Source organism: Brienomyrus brachyistius, chromosome 4 (assembly GCF_023856365.1).
Source record: "Brienomyrus brachyistius isolate T26 chromosome 4, BBRACH_0.4, whole genome shotgun sequence".
Classification (NCBI taxonomy): Eukaryota; Metazoa; Chordata; class Actinopteri; order Osteoglossiformes; family Mormyridae; genus Brienomyrus; species Brienomyrus brachyistius.
In genome coordinates, this window is record NC_064536.1 from 37938160 (window position 1) to 37955665 (window position 17506).

The following is a 17506-nucleotide window of genomic DNA, read 5'->3' on the forward strand; positions in this document are numbered from 1 at the left end:
CACCTGCTAATATTTACACATCAAGAAGCAGACAATCACAGAGTGACACTGCTTAGGTTAAGCCAAACCCAAACCCTACATAAGTTACTCTCACAATCGGAGGGTGACACAGATGCACGTCCAGACAACAAACAGGCCACAGTGCTAACGCACATTTTCAGTGTATTTAATATAAAGTGGCATAGCGCCTCCTAGGGGTCTGGAGTAGGAGCAGAACTTGTGTCCATGGGTCAGTGCTCATTGGGGATGGACATCATGATTCTGCTCCATGCTTTGGATTTTTGAGTATGGTCACCTAATAGAATCCTTCAGATTTGTCATTTGCCCTATGAGTATGGAAAGGGAAAGTGTCATCTTCTGTGTTTTTCAATAAAGTGTTATGTTACTTTATCACTGATAATTATACCATATTATTCGGTATATTTTATGCTCAAGCTGTATTAGCCATACAGGGGGTCCTTGGGTAACGATGTCTTGACATAAAACATTTGGAGATTACGATTACTTTCAGACTACGTGGGCAAACTGGTTTGTTTGCGCGAGGTAGAAGAATACGCAGTAACACGGCTTGAAGTCCACTATCAGTTCCTTGGTCTTAGCAACACTGAGAGTGAGTGAGAGAGTTGGCATCCCCCAGTATGCTTACCAACACCATTTTGGACTGTTAAAAGTGTAAGTGTTCCATTTGCGAAGAGGAAAGTCACAATGGAAATAAAATTGGACATTGTAAAGAGATCAGAAAAAGGGTGTGTTTAGACTTACACCAAAATTCGGGTTATGTCACCTTCATAGGAATAGAACTGTGTCGTAACCCAAGGACCCCCTGTACTTATTTTTTCAGATGCCTGTACATCATCACACCAGTAGGTGGCAGAAGTGTATCTCTCTCATTAAACAGCAAGGATGTTGTTCACTGACCTTGACTGTGAAAAAACTGAACCATCACCTATTTACTCACCATGGTAATTGAATGACCTGAACAAATCAGTGGAGTAACCAACACAAGCTGATGGCAGCAACCAATTTGTAGAATTTAATTCAATATCTGGTTATGTCCAAGTCTGGTTAATCAAGTTTGCCATATTTAATTAATAAATGAGTTAAAACATTTCCAATAAATTCAAAAATAACAAATTCAATAGAGACGCTCCTCTAATTATTAACTTCAGCTTACGAACTTTCAGACATACGAGCGAAGTGCACTGTCCGCAACATCAATTTTGTTTCTCTGCACGCCAATTCTGCCAAGTACGACTTCTGGCCGCTACTCCCGCCACGCAGCAGCGTAGCGTGCGTACTCCCAGCATCAGTGTCCTTTGTACTTTTGTGTTTGTCCTTAAGATGATGTTGAATAACGACTTACGAACATTTCAAGTTACGAACGACTGTTCGGAACGTAACTCATTCGTAATTAGAGGAGCGTCTGTACTAAATCTTCCAGTTTATGAATCTTTCCTTGTGGCTGTTTTCTGTTCTCAGCATTTCAGGAACAAACACGCCTATTACTTAATTCCAGCATACACAGTATCCTGTTCATCCTCTGCTCTCTTTTGGACTCGCTTCATGGATGATTTAAACTTCACTGATACATACTGGACCTCATGATATTCTCCCTGTAAAGAAAAGAAGAAGTTATATTTTCAAAATAGGATAAATTAAAACGAAAAATCAGTCAATGGAAAACATCCAGTGAAGCGTATTTGGTTATAGATAAGAAGAGAGACACTTTCCCGCTGTGGTCTGAAGGCCACAGAAAGCCCTGTCAGTGACAGTACCTGATCGTGTCGGCTGGTCCTGCTTCCCCTCTGCTGTGAGTCAGAGCTCTTCCTTAGTAATACTGAAACAGTAAAGAGTGACGTCATTCACAGAGTGCACAGGGTGCTCTACCAGCCCTGCTGATAAGGGCTGCTGCTCTCACACTGTCTCACTGCACCTTGCATGCTGGACACACTTGTGTTACAAAGAGACTGGCTGCAGGTTTGAGGTTTTATAACAAGAAATACAATAAAACAATGGTCAGACATAAAGATTTCCAGCCACAGCTGATGTATGCCTGAATATTTAAGCTACTAATATTTTATATAAAGATTGACACTAAGGCAGCTGATACTGGGTGTAACTTTGGCACTTTCACTGCTCAGCAGTCCTGGAGGTGTGACCCACTGAGCCCCACTGGCCTTTAGCTAAGGAAGAAAGTCAGAGTTACACTGTATCACAGTGTATTAACACACAGCCCACAGGAAGTGTATAGTGTCTGTACCTGACAGACTGCACATCTGCTACGGCCCAGTCTGGGGCTGAATGAGACACGAAAGGACCAAACAGACAGGGAACATAAAACACAGTGACATCATACATGCCTGACCTTGGTTATAACACAAATAGCAGCAGAGTGATGAGATGGTAGAAATGAGAAGGGCGACACAAGGCAGGAGAATCCAAGGCAGGAGGTCAGGGTTATAGAGCCCAGGGTTCAGGGTCTCGGGCTGAGGGGTCGGGCACTGGAGAGGGTGGGGAGTGGACTGGCCTCCAGGAGGGTCTGTAAACATCACAGTATAAACATCATCACTTTAAGGTTGATAACATGTGATCTCTGTTATGAATAGCTTCTAGTTCACATCAAAACCTTCCTTTTGAAACTACTACATAATTAATAAATGTACAAATTCATTGTTACGAGGCGCAGTCTATGGGGTTGGGGAGTAACAGAATACATGTGTGGTTGAATGTGTGATGTGGGGGGCAGAACAAACATTGGTGCACAAAACAGGTCGTACTGTATAAACAGAGTGTGTATTTACAAGATTGCTCACCACAGTGTAGGTACAGAATTCAAGAGTGACCCAAGACAACACAACAAACAAAACAATCTACCACACAAAATCCCAAACTAACTCACCTATAAAAGAAAACTGAAACAAAAGGCAATCACTCTCACTATTTCTCTATCCAAATATACAAATAAATCAAACAATGAAAACAGCAGTCACTCTTGACACCATACACGATACAGACTCGGTATGTCAACACGACGGGTTCAGCTTTTTGGTAGTCAGGAGCACAGGCAAAATGGTCGGTGCTCAGGAAAGGCAAATACAGAGAACAGGTGACCAAAAATCAGGGGACAAAACAAAACATGATAAACCAGGAAACAGACCTGGGGGGCATTTTCCGTACGTCACATAAATCATCCGAGATCAGACGCCTCGTCTTGGATGAGTTAATGCTGGTGAAACTAATCCGGGATAAGTTGGTTTTTCAAAGGCAGCTGTGTAGTAGATTAGTCTAGCTGGATCCATTCATGCGAGATGATTGTGCGCACTTACACTGCTTAAAAATCCCACATATATCAAATCTAGAAAACTTGATCGGCAAGTCTCTCATTGACTTCCACAAAATGTAAAAAAACAGGCTCACTTTTTCACGCAATCCGGGCAGGACCTTTTATTATTATTATTATTATTATTATTATTATTATTATTATACGGTTTTCCCCCCACAGTCCAAAGTCATGCTGAGGCTAATTGGAGTTGCTAAATTGCCCGTAGGTGTGCGTGCGTGAGTGAATGGTGTGTGAGTGTGCCCTGCGACGGGCTGGCCCCTGTTAGAGTGTATCTGTGTATTTTATCATATTATTATCCTCCTATATGTGTACGTGCAACCCTTAACAACTAACCCATGGCCCAGAAAGGGTTGCAGACAAAATGTCCTCACAGGGGCCTACCAGATTGTGAAACAGGAATAAGAGACCTTGAGAAAGGAAACAGATTCTGTCAACATAGCAGGGGGCCCACCTTGAGATATGTAATGCTTTGTATTAACCCTGTTTCACGGAGGCCTCACACAGCATTTGACTAGTTTAAAGACAAGACCCATGCAACCCCTCCCCTACCCTATAAATAAAGAAGCCAAGGGACTGTCCTGGGTGACACTCAACAGAGGCGCAGATACTGTCTGTTGCACCTGAAGTGGGCACCCTTGCGCAAGTAAAACAGAAAGACGTGTGCTGTCTGGTTATTCCTGGGTCCTAAAAGTGGAAGTGTGTGAGTGGTAAGCTGCGGCGCTTCCTCACACAGGAGATTGTAGGAGTGAAAGCTACGGCGCTTTCTCCTAACAGCCCCCCATCCAGGGTTGTTCCCTGCCTCGTGCCCATAGCTTCCGGGATAGGCTCCGGACCTCCCACAACCCAGTAGGATATGCGGTTTGGAAAATGGATGGATGGATATTGCCTGTAATGGCATAAAACGCCTCTTTAATTGCCTGCACTCGCAGGTGTCCGGGAAAAACAATGAAAACCTGAAGGAAATATTTCAGGCCCGAACAGATTTGGCAAATTGCCTGGCAAACTGCACTCTTTGATATATTTTATACATCACATACAGTAAATAAAAAAACTGCCGCTTCCAAAATATCTCAAGGCAATGCACATTGTCTGTGTGGCTGTGAGAGCCTGACTTCACCTAGTTGGACTCCTACTATACGGAGCCAATAAATCTTTAAGATTTAATATTCCATCTCGGCTGAAGAGGTATCTTTTGAAAACAAAATAATCCAGCAATAATAAAGGATCTTTCCGATTGCACAAAACCCTCTCAATTTCAAATTCTATTTTTATTACTTGTGCACCGATTGCAATTGTTCGCTCATCCTTGAATGGCGAGGCCATGACTGAATGGATTTCCATGCACGGACACTGATTAAGTGTGTGAGCTAATCCTTGTTCATATAGAACAAACCTGTGGCCCGTACTGCCTTATCGGTGTAACTTGTCGGATTTAAGGTACCGCAGTTTAAACTTCATAGGACTTCATATTTCTTCACTTACATTTTGCCCAGATTAACTTAAATCCGACAAGTTACGCCAGTTAAGCCAGGAACCCTGCTTCGTAGTACAGGCCAATCCGACAAGTTACCCAGACAAGCCAGTAATCCCGCTTCGTAGTACAGGCCACCGATCGCAATTAAAGCTTGTGCCACTTAATTTTTCCACACATCCTGTCCTTCCCCGAACGTCAGCTCCTTCCATGTGTCACGCCCCCTCATTAACCTCGTGTGGATTCCTCCTGTTTACCAGCAGTTTCTTGTTGTCATTAGAAATATGTATTTAAGTCTGCGTTAGCTATGTTTTCCCCAGTCCGGTCATTGAAGTCTAACGTCCATCTTGTTATGATCCTTGGTGTTTTCTTAATAAACCCTCGTTCCCCGACTCTCCGTCTTCCTGCTCCTGCTTCCCTGGTCCGATCCAGAACATCTGTGACGTAATAAGTAAACTGGAAAATGCCCAATACTAACAAGCTGAATGGAGGCATATTGCCACCTATTGTAGCAGAGTCAAACATACTTTGGTCAATAAATTGATTCCCCTCCCGTGCATGTATACTGGGACAAGGACAGTAGCCCGATTGAATGGCATAGTCAGGCTATAACTGCAGCTCAGCTTAGCTGTGCATGTTAATGTACTGACTGTTAGCTGTTATCGCCAATCGGAACAACTTAGCAGTGATGGGTTACTCTTGTTTGGCCAGCCCTTCAGTGTAATGTCATACACCCTGGACAAGGTAGGGTCACAACCTGTCTGAATCGCAGATACTTCACTGGCAATGGATCAATTGTAAGTAATTCTCATCTCATGAAGCACATTTCATCATCACATGCTTCTACAAAACTAGTGACCAAGAATGCCGGTGTTGATAGTAGAACAAACCCAGGTCCAGCAAACATGAGCTCCACTAACAAAGAAGGAGACGGAGACACGCCATCCAAGCAGTCTAAGCTTGATTTTTCCGCTCCCTGAAAACGTGTGACACAGACTGAACTAATCAGATCAGTTAGCCATGTATGTTGTTGTGAACATGCTGTCGTTATAGATAGTTGAGTCAGATTCCTTCAGAGATCTCATTGGTAAAATACCTGTTAGAGTAGGGGTAGTCCCACCATGCAGACACCGAGTATGCTAAAATGAATGTCGAGCTCAAACGCTCATTTTAAAAACACCAGCCGACATTTAAAAATTTTTTGTTAGGTGATTTAACAAAAACAAGTGCGTCATTGTCGTTTCAGAATATGGCTTCCAATTTCCTGCCACACGTCTGGTTTTGTCATAATTTATAATTATAGTTCAACATAAAATATTGCATTACATTAAATAAACTGTTTATCATGTCTTTGCTGGTCACTCAGCACTGCGAAACTGTTTCCGGTATGATTTTCTTTTGTATAAAGCATCAGGATTTTGTCTGTACTGCACAAACTCCAACAATAATCAGCCATCATATTTACACTCCAACATCTTTGGTATCTTCGCTCAATTTCACTACTATCTTGGTGAAATCTGTCACCTTGCTCCTCACTATACAGATTTTCAGGAAAGTAATCAAGGTGCGAGACTAGGAAATGCATCTGGACACTCAATCTACATCCAAGATCTTGAAAACGACATATCATATCCTTGACGTGAACCTCATAGTCAAATAAATTCTTGTTTCCGAGAAATCCATCAATGACTTTACGGAATTCTTCCCAGACTTGCCTCTCCACTGTCACCATTTTGGCTGCAAATACACTGTCCTTCAGCAACCTTCTAATCTGTGGTCCAACAAAAATTCCACCTTTTAATTTACCATCACTGATTTCTGGAAATTCACTGACTAGGTACTGAAAAGCTTCACTTTCCTTATCTAACGCTTTAACAAAGTTTAAGGTTGGCGTTAGTGGACCTGCAGCAGCATACCTGTAACTTTACATAACTGCAAGCTGCCTGTAAACCCTGCTGACTAGTTTGTACAAAAAATTAATCTTTGACAGGTTACTGGTGATTTTATATGACTGGTATCAGAATGACATTATTAGGTACACAATGCATTATATATGAAACAGAAAAACCAGACGTGCTGGAGAAAAATGTTTGCTTATGAAGGATATTTGAAAAATGACATTTGATATTATTCACCAAATTTGATGTCGGCTAATGTAATTGAACATGGAGTTGAATTTAAGTTTCTATCGAGGGGGGATCCAAAATCTTTGACATATTCAAACATACAAAAAATGTTACGCAATAGTTACTTTACCTTATGGGAAAATTCTGAGAAATAGCCTGTCAAGCATGGGTTATACGTATAGGCAAATATAGCATGGATTTCAAAGTGCATTTTCTTGAAAACGGTACAGTAGATGTTAATCAAATTTTGTCTGAAAATAGCTTAGGATCTTGCCTGTCAGAAAGTATAAGACTTGTTTATCTAGTTTACTTTCCTAAATGCTAGCTAATATAATGTCTATGCATACACCACATATTTAAAGCTCGGACAGCTTGACCGGCCATCTGACCAAAGTTGACAACCCTGATTTCATGTCAAAAACAGTAATCACTGACTAATTAGTAGCATAAGAAGAACCGTTTTTTACAATAGGCAGTTGACTAGTCATTGTCCTGCCCTGGATGTTCCCCTGAACACTGTGCGGACCAGGTTGAGTAACTGTAGCTACATCAGCGATTCTACAAGGATCGGCAGGTAGTCTGTGACTCCTTGTGTTAATCCATTCATATTCGCCAATTTATTGTTGCATATTACATGCAGGCTACCCAGTGTGTCTCTGATCTGAACTATCAGGCACAGTGTTATTCTGGGGAAAATGGCATGGGAACATAGCGTACAAATGGAGAGAATCAGCGCCGAGATCTTTCATTGGCTTGGCTTAAAAATATAAAACGTGTAATGAAAAGAATAGTGACACTAATTAGTACATACAACAGTAAAAGTATTAGCCCAGGAGTTATTTGTATATTTATTACATTTAAATACAAGTTAATCGTAATTAAACGTGTCTGCAAAATCAAAGCCAGTGCTATACTTTCTGGGCACAGCAAGGTACTGCCCCCCTCCCCCAAGGGTGCTCCTCTCCTGACTCAGCCAAAGACTAAAGACATTTTGGGACTTGGCAAAAGACGAAATGCATTTTGTGGCGCCTTTCGTGAATCAGCAAAAGACAAAATCCATTTTCTGATTCGATAAAATCAATTTCGCCCACAAAATGACTGTGCATCATTCACGAAATGCATTTCGACCACAAAATGTCTTTCTTCTGTTGACGAAATGCAAAGTGCTGATATCAATTCTGTGAACAAAATGAAACATTCCTTTTTGATTTCTGTGCATGAAAGAAAGTGAAGTCTTTTTGCTCTTGTGGACAGAATACTGTAAGGAATTACTTGATTTCCTCATTAAATGATGCTTTTTGTGGCTGAGAATGTATTTTACACGAAAATGAGGGCTTGACACTTGGTGCCCCATAGTTGCACATTTACCATAATTTGCCGTTGAATTGAATTAAATTAAATTACCTGTGAATTTCAGCTTTGTACAGTTTCCAAACTTTAGATCACTGCTTTGGATGCAGCAATAGATCAGCAGATCTGCCTCAGTGATGTTCTTCAGCTGCAGACTGTGTGTGTTAGAGTCAGAAACAGGAAACAGCCTCCCTCTGTATTCATCTCTGATGTTAACAAGATTCATATCATATCCAGCTCTGTATTTAAGGTCCATGACTCTGACTGGTACGTGGTCTGACTGCAGGGAAAACCAGGAAAGCTCCGCATTTACAGGAATCCCACAAGGCAGAGTGGCTGCTCCTCCAGGCTGGACCTCTATCACCGCCGGCGTCTCAGCCTTGGTCACCAGAGCAACACTGCAACCTGGAGACACAGAAAACAGAGTAAATACAATATTAATAAAGGCTGAATTTAGGTATAAAGTGTTGTGGTAATAATAAACAGGCTTCTGCGTTAAGATATTTAAAATAGTGCCCTGCATCACCTGGGACATTACTACCCTGAATCTGCAACAGCTAAAATCAAGAAAACCAGTTTGAACTGTTTGTCATTACACATCTGTTTATAAATTCTTACAAGTCTTCTAGATTGTGTGAAAGGCTTTGTACCACATAAAACAACAGTAAGTAAGACACTTCCTTCAAAACATTAACTTGTGTTGTTGCGTTTTATTGAAATTAAGATAATAGTCAGCATCTCTGTATTTAAACAGTCGCGTTATTCTCAGTATCACAGCCTCAGCTCTATGGCGTCATTTCTTCAGGTTACATCATTAACGACTAATAATCATTACTGACATTATTATTAGCATTTTCAGTTTAATTTTGATTGTAGTTTTTGTAATAATATTGCAGTCACGTTTGATATATTTAATATGAACATAAACATCGATCAGAGACATATCTGGAAATACTAAACACTATAAACATTAAAATATCAAAAACACCATGAAATGTTAAATCGTTCATACTTACAAAGGAATGCGAGACTGAAAAACATTTTAAAGCAGATTTAAGTATTAGGAAGCTATCTTCATTCAAATACAAGGCTGAATTTGTTAAGTACTAAGTTGAGAGTCAGATCACAAAAGGAAATATAGATACTGAAGCCTGTTAGCCAAAAGCGTGAAGTAAACAACATCTCACACTCACAGCTCTGCTCTGTTATAACCCGGATATTATAGCAGGAGCAGTTTGTACCAAATTACCTGCTGGTCCTTTAATGCTGGACTCTGTTCACCACAGAGATTCACACTAAATACAGAAATAAACAGCAGATCACAGAGTAAGTGAGTGAACACAGCACAGCACTGACAGTTTAGCAAAACACAAGAGCTGCTAACTTAAGCTCACTGAACACAATCTGTGTGGGTCCAGTGCACTCCCTCGTACCCGTGTTTGTGGGGTTCTGGGGGGTGGGCTGGTCCAGTGGGCTGTGGATACAGGGAGGTTTGTGCCTGAAAAAGTTCTGGTCTGTTTAAATGAGATGAAAGAGTATAATGCAGATTGCAGCTCTGTTCATTCTACAGACAGCATAGTGTGGGACTCATCTGCACCTCATCTGACATGGCAACAGCAACTCCAAGAATTCAGCATCAAAGGTGCAGATGTGGTTCAAAGAAAGTAACATCCTATGCAGGCTTAAAGAATACACAAAGGCTTGAAAAAGTGCTTGGGATCAGAGCAACAGGTTATATATGTATATAGGTGAAGTGTAAGTTATTACCCCCCCCCCCCCACTGCCATTGTGATCTGTCTTCTGTGGTGTTGTGTTTTATGTTGCACTTATGGTTACGGAGAATGATATTTCGTCTCACTGTATACTTATTGTGTATTGTTGGGATGACAATAAAGCTCTACTTATTTACTTACTTACTTCATTCTACAGACAGCATAGTGTGGGGCTCATCTGCATGTTTGGGTAAGATCCACACCTGCTACGGTCTCTGATGTAAGATCTCTGATAATCACCAGCTTCTCTAAATCAATCACGGGCTTCTCTAAATAAGGAAACTCCACCTCTGGCCCTCTGGAGCTGCTTAGAAACTAACCAGGGCCTTTTAAATCATCTGCTTACTGATTTAGGAGCAAACTGTGGCCTGTGTCTCTGGTGCACTGTCAGGTCTCTCTGTGACTGAGGTTAATAACGGCTGATGGAAAGTCTTTCACAAGCTGGTGGGTTTCAACAGCTTCACCCTGAACGTCTGCAGGGTGCGGTTGTGAATCTTGTTTCCATGGTGACGATGGGGCCACAGGCCTCTGGGTCAAAGCTACACTAAAATGTCTGCTCTCTCCTCTGTAGCTGTAATAAAACACACAGGATCTTCACATGAATCCCAGAGAGGAGCTGATTTGTGTCAGCAGGACACCAGTAAAGCTCTCTGAGAAGGACTTTACCTAATTTCTGGAATGTTTAAAGAGGGAGAGAAAAGGTGCTCAGTCATGGTGAGTCTGTCCCAGGAAGCTCAGAATGGGAGGTGATACTAATTATGACTGTGACCAAAACATTATCATAACGCATCTAGAGGTTTTCCGGTTCAATTAGTAATTGTTATGCATCCACTGAAACTAATTTAAAAGTCTTTAAACTACACATACACTGAAATGGAGCTCCATTGTACATTGACATAAACATTAGTCACTCTTATTGATCCAAAACTTTAAAACTGTGAAAGATCAAGTCTGAATCTTTCTAGACCACAGACATTTTGCTCTTCTTTATTGTAAATTCAGGGTACAGACACTGATTTGTCTGGAATGATTCTGCTAAACAGTGTGTAGCTAATGTGTCGGGGAACATTGACATATGCAGAAATATATATGTAAATGTAGTGTGTAATGTAGTTTATAAGGAGGTACAGCACTGAGAAGACTAATGAAACTGAATGTTTAGAGTAACAAAGTCAAGCAAGCAGGCTGAATGTGCCATGAACACTGTTTCGTATACAGAGACACAGCATGCGTGTTCATCCCGCTGTGCTTCTCTGGAGACACAAAACTGCCTCCCTGTGCTGCTGACTGGCTGGATGCTGAGGGACCGGCTTCAGTTCCCTCTATGGGACCCCAGGCGTGGTTCAGTTTGCTTGGGGCTGATGTCTCCCTCTGTCTCTCTCTGTCTCTCTCTGTCTATGTCTCTTTCTCTCTGTTGTTCCATCAGTGTGTTGAATCTGCCTCTTGAGGACCACAGAAGTTTGTTAATTGTTTTCAGAGCCACTTCTGCTACATTCTTCAGAAAAGTCAAACAGCAGCAGTCTAAAGGTAAAAATACTACCCCCCACGACAATGACCCCCCCCCCCCAACAAGGAGGGTGCAGCATCTACAGGCTGTTTGTACCAGTGCACAGGAAATCAGGCTCCTTTCTAAGGTTCCTGGCCCAGATTCCCCCACCGCTCGGCATTCTGGGAGAAGCTGCATTTCAGATGCACCACTGAGGTCAGTGTTGCCCCTGTGTCTGGCTCGAGAAGCTGCTGCTTACACAGCTTTAACAAATAAACATCAAAGCAAAACACAATCAGGGAGGCTGTATCATGTACTATATACTAGGCTTCTAGCTTAAGCTTTTTGCGCCCACGTGGTTTTCACACATCGTGATGCCGTGAGTAACAGCATACAAAGAGGAACGCAGAAACATCACACATTAGCAAAACTGGTGCAGAAAGATGCTGGGCATTCCAGCAACGTTTTAACAGCATTTCCAACGTCAGTGTGCAAACTCAGCTCTCCCCAGTAGTCATGCGCTTTGAGCTCCTGTTTCACATTCAGGAGACGCAAAGTCATTTACTTTGTTTATTTAGCAAATGCATTAATCCAAAGCAAAATGAATTTGCAGTTAGTGTTAAGGGCCCTGCTCAGGGGCCCATGGTGACATCACTGTGCCGAGGGACTTTCCAATGACAGGTGCAGCGTCCAAACCCACCGAGCCACTGCAGGCTGCTGAAGCATGAAACTGAGAATCATAAATAAACATGAAGGAGCTGAGCCGCCCTGGGGGAACAGAGTCTGACTAGTATGGCTCCAGATTCCCTCCCCCCCAACACGGCCCGGTTCTTCTGGAGGGCCGAAGAGGACCTAGCGGCCTTCCACCACTGCCTTATCTTCACCCAGGAGGACGCGTTGGGGGCCCTCTGGCCCTGAAGACAGGGGACCTTCTCTGCATGCAGAGGAATGGTCCCCTAAAGTTCTTTGAAGTTACAGCTACGGATGATGCTTACACCAGAGTCCAGGAGCAGTGCCAGAAGGATGGACACCCTCTGCTGACGTGCTATGGGTGTGAACCCCTGTGGTGCAGGGACAAGAGGGTGATAACTGTATATGTTTTTAACCCCTGTGTGACTGCAGATGCCATCCAGGTCTTCCTGGGATGTTTTATGGACCTGCTTCCTGGGAGATTAGGGATGACTTGGGGGTTTGGACTGGTAGACACCAGTTCCAGGTCCGTCTCCGCCCAGACCCTAGTGGGGCAAGTGTGTTTATCCACCCCCTGGCCTATTTTAATCTCAATGGGAATAGGGGGTACCTTTTTTTATTAAGGACAGTCTCCCTTCTGCTGGCAGTGCCAGATGTTCGGACCATCAAGCCCACTGCTGCCCACGGTGGAAGCCCTCCTATGTGGATGCCCTGTTGGCCAGTTTGCCTGTTATGCATGAGAAGGGCGAGGTTATCCAGCCGCCCACTTTGGAGCAGGAGGAAACAGTGACAGGGGCTGACGGAGAAGCCCTTTGCCAGGAGGAGGAGGCCCTGTTGACGGTGATGATGATGTCTGAGGGGCCTCCCAGTAAGACACTGTGGTAGAAAAATTTTAAATATAACACTTCGAATAAAAGTCGGACCTCTCAGTTTGATGAGGTAAAGGAAATCTCTTTTATTCTAGCAACTCAGCAAAGTGCTCCCATCACACTCTGGCACTTCGTACCAAGTCACATGGAGCACACAGAGCAACCAGTTGATAAACCATAACTCCCAATTCCCAATAAGGATTTCTAAGTCCTGATTGGTCACAAAACACCAACAAACCGAGCTCAAACGTATAACAAACACAATTCTCCTGCTCTATTGGTTTACCAAGGTAAAATCCACCCATCTAGCTCAATTTACCGGAATTTGTCTCGGCTTCTAGACTCTACTTGAGATATGTATACAGATATTGATCATATGACATTGAATCACTATTAATGTTTGTGTGTACCATTGATTAATGATTAACATGTTGTCCAATGACAGCACTTACAGTGCCACCAGAAAGTATTCACACCCCTTCACTTCTTCCACATTTTGTTATGGTACAGACATATTCAAAAGTAGATTTGAGTATAGGTTTCTTTGCAAAATTTACGCAAAATGGTCCATAATTGCAAAGTGAAAACATGTTTTCAGACATTTTATTAAATTTATTAAATTAAAAAATGTAAACATTTAAACACGATAGGTACATAAGTTTTCACACCCTTTGCTATGATACTCAAAATTGAGCTCCGGTGCATCCGATTTCCACTGATCATCCTTGCGATGCTTCTACAACTTGATTGGAGCCCACCTATGGTAAATTCAATTGATTGAACATGATCTGGAATAGCACACACTTGTCTATATATTCCGTATAGAGGGTAAGATGACAGCAACCAAATATAGAGAGATTCTTCAAGAAATCCCACTCCATAGTGCTCTGGAATTCAGATTAGGACGATGATTTATCTTCCAACATGACAATGACCCGAAACACAAAGCCATCCTTGGATGGCCCGGCCAGAGCCCGGACTTGAATCCAATGAAACATCTATGGAAAGACCTAAAGACGGCTGTCTACCGGCGCTGGCCATCCAACCTGACTGGGCTTGAGAGGATCTGCAGGGGAAAATGGGAGAAAATCCCCAAAAACAGGTGTGCCAAACTTGTAGAAGAAAACCCAAGAAGACCTGAGGCTGTGATTGCAGCCAGAGGTGCTTCAATAAAATATTAAGCCATCGGTATGAATTCTTATGAAACACTGGATTAGCGAGATTTTGGCAATAAAAAAATTGCACATCTTTCTAAAAAGTTGTTTTTGCCTTGGCATTATGGGGTACTGTGTGTAGATCTTTGAGGAACAACTACACTCAAATCTATTTCAGAATAAGTCTGTAACATAACAAAATGTGGAAAAAGTGAACGGGTGTGAATACTTTCTGGTGACACTGTATGAATTGCCATCCAGAGCTACGATCGTATTGAAGATGCTTGATGATCAAAGAGCAAAAGAGTTGGGGTAGACTAGGATAATTATGCTAACTGGGGGTTATTGGACTTCACTGAGCAATCACAGTTATGTTGGAGTAACTGCGCATCATTTTAGCCAGCAGTGGGAGCTTCGGTCGTGTGCATTGGCTGCATTCAGAGGAAAGCATTTCGCTGAAGCGTACGCTGGCCAGTTTATGCCAGTAGCGAAACAGTGGAACATCGAACATATAGTCAGCACACTCATCACTGATAGTGCGCGGAACATGATAGCAGTGGCCAAACAACTGCCATTTGAGTACTTGCCTAGCACTGCACACAGCCTCTAATCCTCCATCACAGTGTCTTTGCAGAACATTTTTTTTTGATACTGCAGTAGCAAAATGCAGAAAGGTAGCTGGACATTTTACTGTAAACGCAGCCAAATCAACAGCAAATTGTACATGGACAGAAGACCGAGACTCTCACACAGGATATGTCAACAAGATGGAACGTTACCCTGGACATCATAAAGTGAAGGTGGGTTTTGTCAGAAATGTGCCTGCTTTTGTAAGTATTACATTGTGGGGACCAGGGGCCTGTATCATGAAGCTTCATTTCTTGCTTAGCCTGTCGGATTTAAGGTAGTCTGGGCTAAATGAAAGTGAACGAAGGTAATGTCGATTTAAGCTGGAGCACATTAAATTCTACAAGTTATCTGGCTAAAGAAGAAATCCTGCTTAGTGATCCAGGCCCCAGATTTCTCTGCCATGTGGAGATTGTTACTTTTTTCCACAAGGGTAACCTCAATTTTATAAAAATCTGTGATCAATCAAAAAGAGTAAAATGGCCAAAAGTTTTATATATTTCTTTCCAGTTATTTATGGTTAAGCCTTGAGCTGGGTAAGAGTTAAGGTTGTCATAGTTAGGATTAGGGTTATGCCCATAGAAATGAATGGAGTGTCCCCACAAAGATGAATATTTCTCAGTTTCTCATTAAAAAATGCCGTTTAACTTTAGGTGCATCCCTTGTTGTTCCTCTTGAGAAAGGTTGCTCTTAACACCAAGAATGAGACGCCAAATTGCTGTCACGTCCCTCCGTCCAGCCCTCTCCTGGAGCTTGTTAACCCCGTGTGGAATCCTTCCGTTTTGCCAGCTGTTCTACGTTTCCTGCCATTTAGTCTTGTGTATTTCAGTCCGCGTTCAAGTCTGTTTCCCCAGGTCTGTCATTGACGTATGTCTGGTGTGTTTCCCCTAAATAAAGCCCTGTGTGATGGAACACCATCTACCTGACTCTGATTCCCCCATCCCTGCCTGCTCGCCTAACACGGATCACAACAGAATGACCCCACAGAAGGTTTTCAGCATGTCATTTTTGTTTTATTACTAAAGTTTTAGCAACTTGGGCCAGTACTGGGTCACTCGCCTGCTCCACCTGCAGCCTCTGGCGATCGATGGTCTCCTTGCAGCCGATGTTCTACTGTGTTGTCACCACTGTTGCCATCCACCCTTGGCTGCACTCCTTCAGATGGTGGGTATGACAACAGTTTTCCATCTTACAGGGGCAGTGAGAGAGAGCATCTGCATTTCTGTGGAATCTGGGCCTCAAAATCAAACCCCTGCACAACCCCCCTAGGTGAGAGACGTGTGGTCAGTATGTGATAGAAAGCACTATCTGCAGAGGTTGAAGTGAAAATTACAGCAGGCCTGATGACAGCCAGGAGCTTGTGGTAGGAAACACGTCTTTTTTTCATCCACCCTCCTGAGGCTCCGCCTGGGACGACACCACTGCAAAACCATGCTGGCCTCCATGTCCATAATGAAGGGGAGTGCTGGGTTGGGGTATGACAACATTGGCACTTCAGTTAGTGCAGTCTGGAGGCGGTTAAAGGCAGTGGTGCAATCTTTGGACCATTTGAAGAGCCGCACCATTTCCATGATCCAGTGGAGTGGTTTGCCAGTGCTGGAAAAGGTCTTCACAAATCATCAAGGTAGGACCCAGGAAACTGAGGAGTTTGGTAGCAAAATTGTGGGGTGGGCCAGTGCACCACGATCTTGCCTAAGTTTGTCGCCACACCCTCACCTTTCATGATATGGCGCAGGAACTCCATCTTAACCACTGGAGGGAGCACTTCTGTGGGTTAGGGTCAGCTTGGTGGTTGGCAGTGAAGACCGTGTGCAGGTTATTAACTGCTCCATCCTAATCAGCAGCATGGAGAAGCAGATCGACCAGGCAGATGATGCACTGGAGGACATGAACCCATGCAGCCCCGCCTGCTAATATTTACACATCAAGAAGCAGACAATCACAGAGTGACACTGCTTAGGTTAAGCCAAACCCAAACCCTACATAAGTTACTCTCACAATCGGAGGGTGACACAGATGCAGGTCCAGACAACAAACAGGCTACAGTGCTAACGCACATTTTCAGTGTATTTAATATAAAGTGGCATAGTGCCTCCTAGGGGTCTGGAGTAGGAGCAGAACTTGTGTCCATGGGTCAGTGCTCATTGGGGATGGACATCATGATTCTGCTCCATGCTTTGGATTTTTGAGTACGGTCACCTAATAGAATCCTTCAGATTTGTCATTTGCCCTATGAGTATGGAAAGGGAAAGTGTCATCTTCTGTGTTTTTCAATAAAGTGTTATGTTACTTTATCACTGATAATTATACCATATTATTCGGTATATTTTATGCTCAAGCTGTATTAGCCATACAGGGGGTCCTTGGGTAACGATGTCTTGACATAAAACGTTTGGAGATTACGATTACTTTCAGACTACGTGGGCAAACTGGTTTGTTTGCGCGAGGTAGAAGAATACGCAGTAACACGGCTTGAAGTCCACTATCAGTTCCTTGGTCTTAGCAACACTGAGAGTGAGTGAGAGAGTTGGCATCCCCCAGTATGCTTACCAACACCATTTTGGACTGTTAAAAGTGTAAGTGTTCCATTTGCGAAGAGGAAAGTCACAATGGAAGTA

At 42.9% G+C, this 17506-nt stretch overlaps 1 protein-coding gene across 3 annotated transcripts in view; it reads right to left on the reverse strand.

The window, feature by feature from the left end:
- LOC125740874 (uncharacterized) overlaps positions 1-9479 on the reverse strand; it is a 43867-nt gene extending 34388 nt beyond the window's left edge. The window contains exons 1-5 of one of the 3 annotated variants that reach the window (XM_049012676.1): positions 9307-9479; positions 8345-8695; positions 2366-2539; positions 1776-1837; positions 840-1613 (exon numbers count right to left, since the gene is read on the reverse strand). In XM_049012676.1, coding sequence (XP_048868633.1) covers positions 1503-1613; positions 1776-1837; positions 2366-2539; positions 8345-8695; positions 9307-9331 — 723 coding nt within the window. In that variant the 5' untranslated portion in view covers positions 9332-9479 and the 3' untranslated portion in view covers positions 840-1502. Of the gene's footprint in view, positions 1-839; positions 1614-1775; positions 1838-2365; positions 2540-8344; positions 8696-9306 lie in introns of those variants that run through there. The other 2 variants (XM_049012677.1, XM_049012679.1) reach the window with 2 other exon arrangements.
- Positions 9480-17506: the final 8027 nt, after the last annotated feature.